At 36.9% G+C, this 17,318-nt stretch overlaps 1 protein-coding gene across 23 annotated transcripts in view; it reads right to left on the minus strand.

Annotated features, from left to right (window-relative positions):
• ADGRL3 (adhesion G protein-coupled receptor L3) overlaps window positions 1-17,318 on the minus strand; it is an 827,855-nt gene that overhangs the window by 110,963 nt on the left and 699,574 nt on the right. For all 23 annotated transcript variants that reach the window (XM_043572585.1, XM_043572597.1, XM_043572586.1 and 20 more), the window contains 3 exons: window positions 17,117-17,239; window positions 10,036-10,244; window positions 8,864-9,040 (listed from right to left, as the gene is read on the minus strand). In XM_043572585.1, the coding sequence (XP_043428520.1) occupies window positions 8,864-9,040; window positions 10,036-10,244; window positions 17,117-17,239 (509 nt within the window). The remainder of the gene's footprint in view (window positions 1-8,863; window positions 9,041-10,035; window positions 10,245-17,116; window positions 17,240-17,318) is intronic.

Genomic DNA, 17,318 nt, shown 5'->3' on the forward strand with positions numbered 1-17,318 from the left:
CTACTTAAAAATTCCACTACAACCCAGAACTAAAACAGAGAGAGCGTTATTAGTACTCTTAAAAATACAAATTTTACTGAAAAAATATACTTTAAAACCACAAAAACCTAGGCTCATTTCATGCTACTTCAACCCTGTCTCTCTCATTTTGCTTAAACAGTTATGTGCCTTCATCTAGAACATATTCCTTGACACTTCAAGGACAAGTTAAAGCTTGTTCTGATGTGTTTCCATAGCATCCCGTACCACAATGATACACTTCTCACGAAATTCTGATTTTAGTGATTACTTATCTGTATTACTAATTAGACCATAAGCTTTGCCTCTCACAAAGACAATCATCAACTACTTGAGAAACAAATAAAGGGTACAGTAAACACATTACAATTTTTAAAATGAGATTAATAAAATCAAGTTTTCAAATATATTTCAACAGATTCCTCTTAGTTACAAAAAGTTCAATGTCCTATTCAATGTTCTAATAAGGGGCCTCTTGATACAAGAGGAAGGATATATAGCATTGCCCACAGGGTTTTCTTGCCAAAAATGTTTAACCCAAATCTAATTATGAGAAAATAATCAGAAAGATTGAAATTGTGGAACATCCTACAGGACAAATGGCCTGGATTCTACGAAATGTTCTTTTCCTGAAAGACAAAAACAGGTAGGAAAACTTCTACATTAAATAAGGCTAAATAGATGTGGCAATTAAAGGCAAAGTGTGATTCTTAATTGGGACCTACATGGAAAATCAAAGGCTATAAAGGACATTATTAGAAGTATTGGAAAAAATTGTAATGGCTTCTGTACTAGAGGGTAGTACTTTATCAATGTTGAATTTCCTGTGTGCATTTATGGAACAGACAGAATGTCTGTGTTCTTTTTTTTTTTTTTTTTTTTTTTAATTTTTTTCAACGTTTTTTTATTTATTTTTGGGACAGAGAGAGACAGAGCATGAACGGGGGAGGGGCAGAGAGAGAGGGAGACACAGAATCGGAAACAGGCTCCAGGCTCCGAGCCATCAGCCCAGAGCCTGACACGGGGCTCGAACTCACGGACCGCGAGATCGTGACCTGGCTGAAGTCGGACGCTTAACCGACTGCGCCACCCAGGCGCCCCCAGAATGTCTGTGTTCTTAAAACATGTATGCTGGAAGACTTAGGAATTAAGTATTATAAAGTCAGTAATTTACTTTTGAAAAATCAAAGAATACTGCTAAATATATATGCATACATACACATAAAAGTCAGAGTCAAATGCAGCAAAAATTTAAATGTAAATTCAGAAAAACGGTGTATAAATTTATTGTATATTTGTTGTTTATTGTACCATTCTTTCAACTTTTAAAAATCATTTATTGGGGCGCCTGGGTGGCGCAGTCGGTTAAGCGTCCGGCTTCAGCCAGGTCACGATCTCGCGGTGGGCGAGTTCGAGCCCCGCGTCAGGCTCTGGGCTGATGGCTCAGAGCCTGGAGCCTGTTTCCGATTCTGTGTCTCCCTCTCTCTCTGCCCCTCCCCCGTTCATGCTCTGTCTCTCTCTGTCCCAAAAATAAATAAACGTTGAAAAAAAATTAAAAAAAAAAAACATTTATTTATTTATTTTGAGAGAGAAAGAGAGAGAGAGAGAGAGAGAGAGAGAGAGAGAGAGAGAATGAGGGAAGGAACAAACAGAGAGGGAAAGAGAGGAAATCCCAAGCAGGCTTCAGGCTCAGCACAGAGCCTGGTATAGGGCTCCATCCCACAAACCATGAGGAAACGACTGGGCTGAGATCAAGAGTCAGACATTTATCTGACTGAGCCACCCAGGTCCCCTTCAACTCTTTAATAAAAGTTCTATAAAAAGACTAGAGAAAAAAGTGATAGAAGAATTTTTAACAAGGGTACCTGAGTGGTTCAGTCTGTTAAGTGTCCAATTCTTGATCTTGGCTCAGGTAATGATCCGGGTTTCTCTGTTAGAGCCCCGTGTTGGGCTCTGTGCTGATGGCATTCTCTCTCCCTCTCTGTCTGCCCCTCCCCCTCTTGTGTTCTTTCTCTCAAAATAAATAAATAAACTTAAAGAAAAAAGAAAGAAGAATTTTTAATGGTTTATTTTTCTTCAAATCCATAATTTCAGCTATTCTCTCTCTATAAATAGCTAATTTTGTTTTTTTTTATTTAAAAAAATTTTTTAACGTTTATTTATTTTTGAGAAGAGAGAGACAGAGTATAAGCGGGGGAGGAGAGAGAAAGAGGGAGACACAGAATCCGAAACAGGCTCCAGGCTCCCAGCTGTCAGCACAGAGCCAGATGTGGGGCTCAAACTCACAGACCTTGAGATCATGACCTGAGTGGAAGTTGGACGCTTAACCGACTGAGCCGCCCAGGCGCCCCAATAAATAGCTAATTTTGGATGTACCTGCTCCTTTCACAAACTTAAGAAGTTTGACACTGGCCAGTTGCCAATTCCTCTTCTCAAACGCATATGCAAAAAAGTATCCTCCTTGCTATCACCAGATAGGTTACCTTTCTTCTTTTCCTCCCTATCCTGTACAGAGATAGAGGGAAGACTCCATAAAACTTTCCTCTTCTAATAATTTCCCCCTTTTAGAGCAACTTCATCAGAAGTCACACAAAAAAGACTGTAGGCAATTGATGATCCAGTGTAGATTAGAGGGAAGTGACAGGGAGACAGCACTCTTCATTCCTTATTTATGCAAAGGAGCATTAGAGTTGAGGTCATGTGGTACTCTGGGAGCCATGGTGGTGAGAAGAAAATTCTCCCTTCACACTCACTCATATTTTGAAATATCTCCCTTGCCTACTGCTCACAGTGATGTGAAATCGTAAATATTCTCTCTGACCTAGGAAATTAAAGGATGTGTGTTTGCAAGTGTCTGGTACAGAGGGAGGGGTGTAGGTTACTGAGGAAGGTGGTGCTGTCGTTCTTTTATTAACTAAAAGGGATGTGTTGCTTCTTGGACAAATTAACTTAGACAAATTAATGCCTAGACAAAAATGTAATGAGTTCTAGAAAATCACAAATTGGTACAGACTTAGTTCTAGGTAAGTTGGACTTCAGACTAAATATAGTAACTGATTTCAAGGAACTTAAAATTCAGAGGAGCTAAAAGAGACACAGAGATAAGCTATCTTGCAAAGTATATATTTCTCAGTGTAAAAACTAACCCACACTTTAAGGAAGTGTATATAATATTTAAGGTCTGGGTATGGCTGAAGTTTCGTATGTATTTCAAACTTGTAGATATAAGCCATTTAATATATTACTTATATAACATATGCTCAAAACTCTCCTGCAGCTTTCCATTGTACTTTGAGTAAAACCTGCACCCAAATTCATTCTGAGGTCCTATAAAACCTTCAATTCTAGACCCTTTGGCTTTTTCCACTAACGTACTTTCTCTCTTACTCTTTCCACTCCCACTACACTGTTCTTCTTGAAGCTCCTCAAACACATCAGAATCACCCTTGGTTCAGGATATTGTTCTTGTCCCATGTACCTGGAACAGTGTTTCCCCAGATGATCTGCATGGCTGACTCTTTCATCTCTCTGCCCTTAATACCACACTAGTGTATAGTGAGACAGGTAGACAATAAAACAGCATACTAGCCAAGAAATAATTTCAAATTTTAATAAACCTATGAAGGAAATACATCATTATAAAATGGTTCACTACGAAAATCCAAGAATAATTCTTGGTTCCAAAAAGGTTGTCAATTTTTTAATATAAAGTTACTATTCAAGATAAGTAATATAACAAAGTATTACATGTTTGACCATTTTCTTTTTTGTGGAATATCCCGTATTTGGAAGGTATTCAACCTGTCAGCTTCTAGTTTTTTTTTCTTTAAATAAACACATAGTTTAAAGTACTATATGCCAATTATGATTTTTAATCTCTACTGCTCCCTCAGTCCCATCATCCTATATTGAGTGGTAAAATTAAAAAAATAAAAAAATGTATATGGTAAAATTTAAAAAATGAGCATAAAAATTTGGTAATAGAAGTATATAACCTTAAATATCATAAACTAAGCATTTTATTTTTCACTAATAAAATCATTGCTTAAATTCAAAATAATTTTTATTTTGGCATTTAAAGAATAAATAAAAATACTCTTTTTAAAAAAATAAGTACTTTCCTTCAGGAGCAACCATTGAAACTTTCAACATAAAACTATCTATTTTCTTCGAGCCTAGTAAAAGTTTAACTATAAAATATTTGACACAGAATCTATGATATGAAACTAAAGTTTTCTAAATTGTCACTATTTTGAATCACTACCAAATAAAGAAATAAATGCAATGATTTCAAACAGCAAAATCAATGCTTATACTTGGACTGGAGTGAAGTTGGGGTGGGGACAATACACAAAACACAGAAGAAACATCAAACTAAGGAAAGTAAAGACTTTTAAAAATAATAAAAATCAATATTGAGTTGAACTGACAGGAAAAAGTTTTTTTTTAATTTTTTGTTATTCTTTATTTATTTTCAACATTTATATATTTTTGAGAGAGAGAGCCTCCCCCAAGTGGGGAAGGGGCAGAGAGAGAGGGAGACAGAAGATCCAAAGCAGGCTCTGCACAGACAGCAGCGAGCTCCATGTGAGCTCCAACCATGAGTCTGTGACCTGAGCCGAAGTTGACACTCAACCAACTGAGCCACCCAGGTGCCCCGGAAGGTTTTGTTTTTTGTTTTTTGTTTTTTTTAATCTCTCAAAGAATTACAATGTGAGTCGAGGAAGGAGCTAGAGGTGATATAAATGGTCAACCTTATTTTAAAGCATTTATTACAATCTTATTAAAGAATAGACAATAGATAATAGAAGCAAACTCACAAATAATTAACCAGCAAGATTGCCACCCTATGGTAGAAGCAGCTCCTTCCTTTTTTAACCTGCCTCAATTGACCCAGCTATTGTTGAAGAAACCACAGACCCCCAAATGGCATCACTTAGGCTAAATCACCAAACTGGGGCTTAATACCTAACCCCAACTGCAGTTTCAACCTACCCTAAGAAATGTAACTCTTAGCCAGTCAGGAATTTTCTGGCTAGTACCCATGAGGTAATCTCTCACATAGGCCCTCTACCACCCCCACCCCCACCCCCCAAAGGTGAGGTCATTACACCTGAATAGATCCATGCCCTTCCCCCAAGGGAAGGTGACCTTGCCTGAAACAGTCCTTTACTTTATTTTGCTAATAGCTTCTGTGTCCTCTCCTCTCCTATAAAAGCCTTGTATTTTGTACAAATCATCAGATTTCCTCTCTACTTGTTAGATGGGACACTACCTGATTCATGAATCGCTTATTAAGGCCAATTAGATATTCAGACTTACTCAGTTGACTGTTTCTTCTTTAAAAATACAAAATCGGGGTGCCTGGGTGGCTCAGTCAGTTAAGCGTCCAACTCTTGATTTTGGCTAAGATCATTATCTCACAGCTGTGAGATCTAGCCCCTTGGTGGTGAGATCGAGTCCCTTGTAGGGCTCCAATTTGGGTGAGCTGGGCATGGAGGCTGCTTAACACTCTCTCTCACTCTCTCACTTTGACTCTCCCCCACTCTCTCAAGAAAAAAAATAATATGAAATCTCTCTTACCACCCCATTCAAAAATCAGTGTTAGCCCTTCTTTCCCTTGATAAATTATGACTTGATAAACTACAAAGTGTAGGTCAGTGAACTGTTTTGCCTTATTTATTCCTCAGAGTATTTGGTGGGGGGTGGGTAGGGTAATCTGAAATTTTAAATAGTGTGGACAGGGTGAGCCTCTTTAAAAGGTGACAGTGAAATAGAGACTTAAAGGAGTTGAGGAAGTTGGCTATGTGGCTGTTTGGGGGGTAAGAGGAGGGGGCGGACTTTCAGGTCTAACTAATGACACCTGATGTGTTTGTGGAAGGCAAGGAGGTCTGTGAAGCCAAGTGAGAAAGAGGCAGAGTAGTAGGAAAAAAGGTCAAGAGATGCTAAAGAGGCCAGAATTTGGGATTTGCTCTTATTGAGATAAGGAGTCATTCAAATTCAACCAAGGATATGAAGTACATGATTTGCATTTTGAAGGGATTACAGAACTGATTTTTGAGAATGAATCAGACAAGAGTGAGGTCTGACTCACATTTTAAGAGTACCCCTCTGGCAACTATACTGAGAATAAATTTAAGAGGGGGCATGGAGGGAAGCAGGGAGACCAATGAAGGGTCTGTAACTAGAATCAGAAGGATAGATGACAGTGGCTGGAACCTAGGTGATAGTGATAAAGATGCTGAGAATCTGTCAGATCCTGGATCTTGCAGGATATGCTCATAGGGTGGGTGTGCAGTATGAACGAAGAAAAGAAACAAATCAAGGATGGTGCATGGCTTAGGGCTTGAACACCAGGAAGGGCAGAACTACACAGAAGTGTAGTTCTAGAATGGAGACACTTATTAGAAGCCTAAGTGGATATAATAAGTCAGCAGCTGAATCTAGGAGTCTGGAATTAAAAAAATGGAGATAGAAGTCTGGGAATCATACGATATTTAAAGCCATATGAGTACATGAGATCATCTAGGGACAAAGAACAGATAACGCCTATTCTAGATCTAAGATTCCACTTGGGCCAGAGAAGCAATGAGAGGTCACAGAGATGAGGAGGGACCAGCAAAGGAATCTAAGAAGGACCAGCCACTGAGGAAGGAAAGAAACAAGAGGGAGGGGTATACCCAAGGTAAAATGAAGAAAGTGTTGCAAGAATGCGGTCAGTGCAAATTCTCCTCACGTTGCCTTACTAAATACATCCTATTCATCCTTCAGAACAGAATCATTTTTTGATAAACCTTTTCTGAGCAGCCCTGCCTTAATAAATGACCTTCCTCTGCATTATGAAATCACAGTGGAAATCTCATTTACAATACTTATCAAAATTATGACTGCACCTTCACTTCTCTTCCCTTGCCTACTTCCCTCTCCCCATCAAAAATGTGAGTTTCTTGATGGCCAGAAGCTTCCGTGGAATGCTGGAGCAAAAATTATCTCTGGCAGATGGGAAAGAGGAACTTACAATTACCGGGAGCTTCCCGTGTAGCAGCCAACATGTCAATACCTTTACTTAAGTGTTCAAAATGTTGATTTAAAAAAAAAGTTCCATATAAACAGCAAAGATAACATAGATGATAGGTAAGGGCAGCATGTATGGTGCACATGTGGAGTCAGGAAGGAATTGGGGTACCCATGCATCAGGGTACCACAGCTTAACGGCAACTGCTATGAGATTACTCAATTCCTCTTGCTCTCTTCCCAAGCTCATCAAACAAAACTACCCAATGTAATTTCGTTTCCTTCATATATTTTCCTGTGGAGTTAGAAAGTGACGGACAAGCGAACAACAAATATCTATTCCACTGGCTGCTGTATTTCTCACTGTGCACAGATAAATTGGTGTTCTATTTTAGAAATTAGTCTAATGTAAGTTTGGTTAGTGTATTTCTTTGGGACTTGTAGTGTTGTTCAAACTGCTTGTTTTCTGTTTTTCAAGTGCCAAAAGCATGCTGTGAGATCAAAATGACACTGACTGGCAATCATGAGACTATGGTACTGAAAACCAAGACATCTAGGGTGTCTGACTAACAGCTAAGGGAAAATATTTGGCATTTATATTATCTCTTGTTGACCTACAATAATTGTCATCGTCCGAATTCTTGCATAATGGATTGAGGAGATGTTGCTATACAAAGCCTTGAACAAAAAATGATATTTTTTTTATTGTTTCAAATAAGATTCATTTTGTGTTTGAATCTATTCCCTAAATGGACAAATAGAATCCCAGAGCCACACTCACACATTTCAGGTTTAAATCTAACATTTGTTGGTATAGCCAGTCTTGCTTAAACTAGATCAATTTGTGACATTCTGACAAAATAGCGCATGTAGTCCTTTAAAGATCAAAATTTCAACTGTGCTGACACAGCTAAGGTAATTTACTTTCAAGATGCTAACAGGGTTTGGATTGGGTCTCCTTCTGGGATATCCATACTATCTCTAAATTCAACAGTGTCAAAGAATATTTTGGATGAAATCATTTGGAAAAATGACATCAAGTAGATAAAACCTTTGCCACAGTTTTTATCTTTGAAAACATGTTGTAGAGTAATCCTTCCTCTCTTTTTATTGACATCAGGGAGATGAGAAGAGAAACTGTAAGTATATACTTTCTTGGTACTAACCCATCAATCTCTATAACCAAGCTAATAAACTCTTTGTATTTTTATGTCCTAAGTATATCTGAAATTAAATCCTCTTCATGTTTCCTATGGCAGCCAACATCATGCCGGGAGGAGACTGATACAGCCAACTTAGCTATGTTTTTGACTTTGGAAACTACCTATCACCTGGATTTTTCCTTAGAATAGGGTTTTCTCGAATGGACAAAACTCACTGCATTATATTAGAATTTGCTAAGCCCTTTGCATTGCCAGGCATTTTTTATTGTGCTAATGGCTGTTTTCCCAAGAGTCATTTTGGCATATTTAATCCTATGCATAGCTTGTTAGTTTCCAACCTACCAGATCCTGGGGGTCCTAGTTTGTTTTGTTCATGAGATCTCATTTATTCATACAAAGTAAGAGCAGATGAGACTAAGGGGAATTTTATAAGCACAATTTTATTTTATAAGTGAACTTCAATTTTATAAACTATGTTGATAATAGAACAAAAAAAGGCTTCTTTGAATCATCCAGGAGGATATGGGTTGAACCATAGAGAGTTTCTGAATAGAATTACTAGAAAAGTGGAAAATCTTTGAGTAAGACTGGTCTGTGGAGTTAGGGCTTTTTACAATGGTATCCTGACCATATGCTTAGACATCTTTATTTTATGGTACATATCTTACCTTAACTTCCACATGTGCCATCAGTACTGCAAAATTGGTTAAGTGGTTACAAGAGCATGTAGTATGTGTCTTATTTGTGGTTAGGAGCCGACAGCCTTGTGTTGACCAGTAACCTGTCATTGTGCGCTTGGAATAGCTCCAAAATGAACAGTTAGGGTTGAAATTCTCCTCGGACTGCTACAGGGAAAAAAAAATCAATAAAGTCAATAACTACTTTATGATCACGTAAATTAGATAGGCATTTTTCTTTATGTTTAACACAAGTTCATCCTCTGTTCCAACTTTTATGGAGATGTATACCAGTGTTTTTTGTTTTTTTTCTTTTTTTTTAATATATGAAATTTATTGTCAAATTGGTTTCCATATAACACCCAGTGCTCATCCCAAAAGATGCCCTCTTCAATACCCATCACCCACCCTCCCCTTCCTCCCACCCCCCATCAACCCTTAGTTTGTTCTCAGTTTTTAAGAGTCTCTTATGCTTTGGCTCTCTCCCACTCTAACCTCTTTTTATTTTCCTTCCCCTCCCCCAAGGGTTTCTGTTAAGTTTCTCAGGATCCACATAAGAGTGAAAACATATGTATACCAGTGTTTTTAAAGTAAGTGGGCCTCATCAAGCCTAAGCAAATTCGAATATATGTTGTTTATTTCCTCTGAGTAGAGGTAAGTTTACTTTTTAAAAAATTAATATTGATGGAATACTAGTATCAATGTCTCAGAATGTCTTCAAATAATTTCAAAGTAGTGTACATTATAAAGAATTTAAACAATCAACTTCTGAAAACATGGTCTTCAGAAATCTTTGTTCAATTTACAATATAATCTTTCTACATACATAAAAATATACCTATGTACAAAGACATAATTACTTGTAACATCATATATGAAGTCATGCCCAATTCCACTAAATGTATTGCCAGCTCTTTTTAATTATGGAGACACATTTATAAATCCATCTACAAATATTTTTACCAGAAGCATTTACACATTAAAGAATTACTATCCTCCTTCATTTCTGAAAAAAAAAATCACCACTATCATTTTATACAAAATGAATTGCTTACCTGTTGAATAATAAGAAAAAAATTGATGGAAAATTAATATACTTCATGTTCATGCTGTAACAAATACAAATAATGCACACAGCTAAATTTAACATGCCATTTTCTTACCTTAATATGTTTAACAGTGAACACCACAGGATCAGCTAAATAAACTTTATTGCTGAACTCTTTGTTTATTGCTGCTGTAATAACAGGGGAATTGACAATAACGGAATGATTGGTGGACATAGCCTCTGTTCCCAACTTCATGCTGGCATTCTCCGTGGACAAATAAGGACCCAAGTTGTTATACAGGACAAAGGCCACTCTAATTTCTCCTGAAAAAAATGTAAATGTGAATTATAAGTTGGGAAGAAACTCTGATTATTTTGTACATCCCATTTAACTTAGATAGTGCTAATTACATGATAATCAAATCCACACAGTACTTATTTACAACAAAATTAAACATTCATTTTAACTATAGTGCCAAGTCATTCATGAGAAAAGAAATGTCAAATGATGCTGAAAAAAATTACATTTTGGTATTTCAAAAGATGAATGCCAATCCCTACCTCACTCCATACTCAAAACTTAAAGATAGATCATAGACCTCAACATAAAAACCATGAAGTCTCTGGAACAAAATGTAGGATCTTTGTGATCTTGGAGTAGGCAAGGATGACTTGGATAGACCCAAAAATATTAACCATAAAAGAAAAAAAGTGGTAAACTGTATTTTGTGAAATTTAAAAATGTGTCTATCAAAATATAGTATTAACAATAATATATATGAAACTCATGACTCTCTATAGCATTTCTGCTGATCAACACAAAAAGAATAAATAACGCATGAAAGTGGCAAAAGACATAAACATATATGTTAGAAAAATCATGAAACATTATCAACATCATTAATAATTATTGAAATAAAAATGAAGGAGCACATTTAGATACCATTTGATACCCACTGGAATTTTAAAAATCAAAATGACTGATCACACTAATATTTATAAAGATGTAGAACAACTGGAGCTCCTGGCCACTGCTGAGGCAAACGGAAAATGCTTCAACTATTTGGAAAATGGTGATTTCTTACAAAGTCAAACATCTACCCCTTCTAGATAAGTGAAAACATATATCGGCAAAGAAAAAAAAAAACTTGTATAAGATTGTTAATAGCATTCTTATTCATAATACTCCCCCAATGGAAATAACACAAAAATATATCAATAGACAAATAAATGATGGAATATTAATATAATGCATTATACTATGCATCAATAAAGAATGCCTGATAGAGCAAAGAACAAACTACTATTAGAGCATGATGACAGAATCCCCAAAATATTACGTTCAGTTAAAGAATACAGACATCAGGGGCGCCTGGGTGGCGCAGTCGGTTAGGCGTCTGACTTCAGCCAGGTCACGATCTCGCAGTCCGTGAGTTCGAGCCCTGCGTCAGGCTCTGGGCTGATGGCTCAGAGCCTGGAGCCTGTTTCCGATTCTGTGTCTCCCTCTCTCTCTGCCCCTCCCCCGTTCATGCTCTGTCTCTCTCTGTCCCAAAAATAAATAAACGTTGAAAAAAAAAATTTTTTTTAAATAAAAAAAAAAAAAAGAATACAGACATTAAAGAGTACATTCTATCTGATTCCAGTTGTATGAAGTCTAAGAACAGGCAAAATCTGTCTATAGAGACAAGAGTGAGAAGAGAGTAGTTTCATCAGATGGGGAGAAAGGGTAAGAAGACTGAAAGGGGTAATAATTTCTAGGTAATAGAAGAGATTTGTACCTTATTTTATGTAATATGACAGAAGAAATACAATTATCAAATTCATCAAGCTGCATACTTAAGCTATGTGCATTTTATTGTATGTAAATTTTATCTCAATTGCAATAAAACAAACAAAAATTCAAAATCCTTATCTGTCTTAAAAATTCAATTACCATGTTCTTTCAAGGTCACTTTCTCCATACATCCTTCCACCTCATCTTTTCCCTTATGACTATTTCTTTCCATGCAATCTTCTGTAAAATGAACCTTCTTTTAACATATTTTTTATCATATCATTTTCTTTTTTTTTATGTTTATTTTTGAGAGAGAGCGTGCATGCAAACGAGGGACAAGCATGCAACAGAGAGAGAGGAAAAGAGAGAATCCCCAGCAGGCTCTGTGCTGTCAGCGCAGAGCCCGATGTGGGGCCTGATATCATGAACACTGAGATCATGATCTGAGCTGAAATCAAGAGTTCAATGCTTAACTGACTGAGCCACCCAGGTACCCACATATGGATTTGTTTCTTAAATCAATCCCTACGTCTCCCTTCCAGTATGAATTCATATCAGTTCACCAAGTGCCAGGCACTATCCTGACTATTTTGGTTGCTAAGATGAGGGTATCTCCATCCTTATCCCTGAATCTTAGAGTCAAGTGAGAATAAAAACAAATAAATTTTAATATATTTCTTTTGAGGAAGGAGAAGGCTGTGCAACATCTACACTGTGCTCCCATGTTTGGAAACTTCTCTACTATTAGGGATTTATAGACACAGAATGGATGTATATCTATTTTCCCAGCCTGTCTTGCAAAGAGGTTACCCTGGGCAACTCAGCTAGATGCCTTCCATCAGATGCACTAGTCTCTGACTTTGGATAAGGAGCTGGTGACACAGGGAAGCAGGAGTGGAGCAGCACACAGCCTTCACTTGTGCTTCACCTGTGGCAGCAGTGACATCTCACAGCAATGATTCTGTGTGATGATACAGACTGCTGTCAGCCTCCTTGCTCTTGTATGTTTTCTGGGCCTGATTCTCTAGCATTCTCTGATTCCATGAAATATCTATTATCCTTTCAGTAATTCAGCAAAGAGATTATGATAAGAGCTCCATAAAGAAAAGGGGACTTCTTAAACTTCCAACCCATATCTGTTAACCCAGTAGTTAGCAAACAACAGTAATTCATTAAATACTTCCAGTCTGTCATAACACAGCATTAAATTTTAGTTTTCTCTAGATCCAAAACAAAAATACTAAATTTTGCAAGGCTATACTTAAGAACATCTATGTATTTTTCTTGTTGACAGTAACAACTTTTATTTTAACTGGTATATAACTGACTGATAATTCCTATCAATTTCCACCTGTGGGCCAGTGTCATATGCACATTTGCCTTGTTTTACCAATGCATTTGGTCACATATAATTGTTACAGATTCTCCACTCCAAAATTAGTGCTTAAATGTGACCTAAAACATGCAAACACACACACACACACATGCGCGCACGCGCGCGCACACACTCACATGCACACATTACTTTAGTAAATAAATGAGCACAAAACATAATATGACTAATATAGTCATATTTTTAAAAAAATTGTTTAATGTTTATTTATTATTGAGAAACACAGACACAGCATGAGCATGGGAGGAGCAGAGAGAAGGCGAGACACAGAATCCGAAGCAGGCTCCAGGCTCTGAGCTGTCAGCACAGAGCTGGATACAGGACTTGAACTCACAAATTGCTAGATCATGACCTGACCCGAAGTCAGACACTTAACTGACTGAGCCACCCAGGTATCCCCTGATATAGTCATATTTTAATTGTCATTAGCTTTATATCTGAAAGCTCACACACTTACTTGATAAATTCTTACAAGTTTATCCATGTGCCAAGCACTAGAGTTACATCAGTGAACAGGTAAGAAAAGGTCCCTGTTCTCATGGAGCTTACTGTCTAGAGGGCAAGTCAGATGATAGATGGGCAACTTAAAAAGAATAATAATAAAGTTTCATATAATAGTAAGTAAATAACTGCTATGCATAGTAAGTGAATAACTACTATGAATAGTAAGTGAATAACTGCTATGAAGACGTATTGGCATAAAATGGTTAATAGGAAAAGAGCAATTATGAAAAAGTAATGCCAAAATGCCCAAATGATAAATGGATAAAAAAGATGTGGTATGCATGTATGTATGTGTATATTACCCAGCTATAATTTGATGGAATATTACCCAGCCATCAAAAAGAATGAAATCTTGCCATTTGCAATGACATGGATAGAGCTTGAATGTATTATGCCAAGCAAAATAAGTCAGAGAAAGACAAATACCATATGATTTCACTCACATGTGGAAATTAAAAAATAAAACAGGGGAGCCTGGGTGGCTCAGTCGGTTAAGCATCCAATGTCAGATCAGGTCATGATCTCTGAGCTCTTGCTCAGGCCTGGAGCCTGGAGCCTGCTACAGATTCTGTGTCTTCCTCTCTCTCTGCCCCTCTCCCACTCACAGTCTGTCTCTCTCTCCCTCAAGAATAAATAAGCATTAAAAAATAATAAAATAAAAAATAAAAGAAAACAGATAAACATAAGGGAGAGAAAAAACAAGACAGAGCGAGCAAGGGAAACAAATCATAAGAGACTCTTAATGATAGAAAACAAACTGAGGGTTGATGGAGGGAGTTGGGGGGGATGTGCTAGGTGGGTGATGGGTTTTAAGGAGGGCGCCACTTGTTATGATGAGCACTGGGTGTTATATGTAAGCAATGCACCACTGAATTCTACTCTTGAAACCAATATTTCACTGTATGCTAACTATAATTTGAATTAAAATTTGAAAAAAAATTAAATTTTAAAAAAGGAAAGAGTGGTAGACCCTCAGGGAGACAGAGAAAAACTTCCCTTCCTAAAGAGGCAAGATTTATACTGAGCAGTAAATGATAGAGAAGCTTCTAAGTAAAAAAATGTATAAATTGCATTCTAGGAAGAAAATCAAAATGCAAAAATCATACACAGAAATACTCTTGGTATTCAAAAAACAGAATCACGACTAGACAAGAGAATCCTTGTGTACTGTTGGTGGGGATATAAATTGGTGCAGCCATTATGGAAAACACTATGGAAGCCCCCTCCCCACCCCCCCTGCCAATGAAAAATAGATCTACCATATGATCCAGTAATTACACTTCTGGGCTTTTACCTGAAGGAAACAAAAACACTAACTCAAAAAGATCTCTGTACTCCACATTCATTGCAGCATTATTTATAAGAGCTAAGACATGTAAACAACCTAAGTGTCCATTGATGAATGAATGGGTAAAGAAAATGAAATATTATTCAGCCATTAAAAAGAATGAAATCTTGTCATTTGTGATAAAATATGTCAGATAGGGAAAGACAAATACTGTATGATCTCACATATAGGTGGAATCTTAAAAATAACAAAACAAAGTAAATTCATAGAAACAGAGAACAGACTGGTGGTTGCCACAGGCAGGGGGTTGGTGGGTAGGCAAAATGGGTGAAAAAGGTCAAAAAGTACAAACTTCCAGTTATAAAATAAATGTCGTCACGGGGATATAATATATAGCATTGTGACCACAGTGAATAATACTGTATTTTATATTTTGAAAGTAGCTAAGAGGGTAAATCTCAGAAGTTCTCATCACAAGAAAAAATGTTATAACTATATGTGGCGATAAATACACTTATTAAACTATACTTATTGTTGTGATAGTTTCACACTAGATACAAATATCGAATCATTGTATTGTATACCTGAAACTAATATAAAGTTATATGTCACTCATATCTCAATTAAAAAAAAGAATCAAGAATAGACTGGATCATAGACAGCATGTGAAAAACAGACATAAAATGGGGCAGATGAGGCAGGAAAAAGGGGATGAGCCCATGGTGTCCTAGTGAAATTATCTGATTTCATTCTGAGTGTAACTGGAAGAGCACTGGTCAGATTTACATTTCAGGAAGATCCCTTTGTCAACAGGATATCCTATTGGGGGGTGGAAAGAGTAGAGGGAGGGAAACCAGTTAGAAAGCTAATGTAGAAATATGACTTTGCTCCACAGAAAATCTGATTGCTGCCTCAAAATTCACATAGTCGGATTAGCAATAGAACAATTTATATGCTTAGTCTTATAACATTTCCAACACTTAAAAAATAATTGTGTTCAGCTGACAACAGCCATATTTTGTTTTTCTTGGTATTATTCTTTTTTTTTTTTTAACCCCTCACCCGACACTATGAAACACCAGCTCTGAGTTGGTTGCTACAACTTGAGGCCATCTTCCCATTATCACCTAATAGGTCAGAGGATCTCACTTAGTTTGTAAAAACAATGGTTTTTTAGGGGTGCCTGGGTGGCTCAGTCGGTTAAGCAATGGAGTCTTGGTTTCTGCTCAGGTCATGATCTCAGAGTTTTGTGGGTTCGAGCCCCATGTTGGGCTCTGCACTGACAGTGTGGAGGAGACTGCTTGGGACTCTCTCTCTCCCTCCCTTTCAGCCCTTTGCACACTCACACTGTCTCTGTCTCTCTCAAAATAAATCAATAAACTTAAAAAAAAAAGAAAATGAATGTTTTAAAAAATTCAATAGTAGTGAAGAGAATGATTTTAAAATTTAATACTAGTGACACTTGAGACATATTTTCTCTGGGTTTATTTTATATTTAAATTTTTTTTCACAGTTTAGTTCTCAGTGAGTTTAATTCTAATTACATTCAGTGAATTTACTCTAGTATTAAACTGACCTACATTTACCAATTCCTTTTCCTGAGGTCATCTTTTTTTTTTAAGTTTGTTTGTTTGTTTGTTTAGCTAGAGTGAGCGGGGGAGGGGCAGAGAGAAGGAGACAGAAGATCTGAAATAGGCTCTGTGCTGATAGACTGTGAGATCATGAACTGGAGCCGAAGTTGGAGGCTCAACTGAGTGAGCCACCCAGGTACCCCCAAAGTCATCTTCTCAAAGTTAAATTTTCTGTATGTGTTGCAAAGAAAAATCATAGAAACACTTTCAAAAATAAATGAATAAGGAAAAAAAGACGTACAATTTTAAAATTGGAATTAAAATGTCCATTAAAAATTTTATAAACTCAATCTGTCAACTCGGGGGGAGTTACTCCCTTGAAGAAAAAAGTCAGATATCTGGATTTTGTTGGTCATTAATTCTCCTCAGTTTCAAGTGTCTGACATTTTACTCGAACTGAAAAGGAACAGAACAATTTCCAAATCTGACTGAGAATTTTGTGGACACGTACATTGCAGTGTTGCTGGTGCAGAAGATAAGAGGAGAAAGACAATAGTTGAATGAGAGGAGAGCTTTTGGATAGCAGATATAAACTCCCAAGCCAAGAAACAAGGCATTGATGATAAGTTCAATTTCATCATGCTTAACAAACAAACGCTAACCTACCGTTTCGACCATTTTGTTTTAGAGTATTTGCGGAAAGCTGGATAGTGCTTCCATGACCCATGTTTTCTGGAAATTTTAGGTCTTCTAAGTTTCCTTCTGTGCTCAGCCTTGCAACTTCCAATTCTGTTAATGGAAAGAGTTATCAGTCTTCACTGAGAAATGCACCAAAGCTAAGATGATTTCCTAAATCACTAAAATATTT

This window comes from Prionailurus bengalensis, chromosome B1 (genome assembly GCF_016509475.1).
Source record: "Prionailurus bengalensis isolate Pbe53 chromosome B1, Fcat_Pben_1.1_paternal_pri, whole genome shotgun sequence".
NCBI lineage: Eukaryota > Metazoa > Chordata > Mammalia > Carnivora > Felidae > Prionailurus > Prionailurus bengalensis.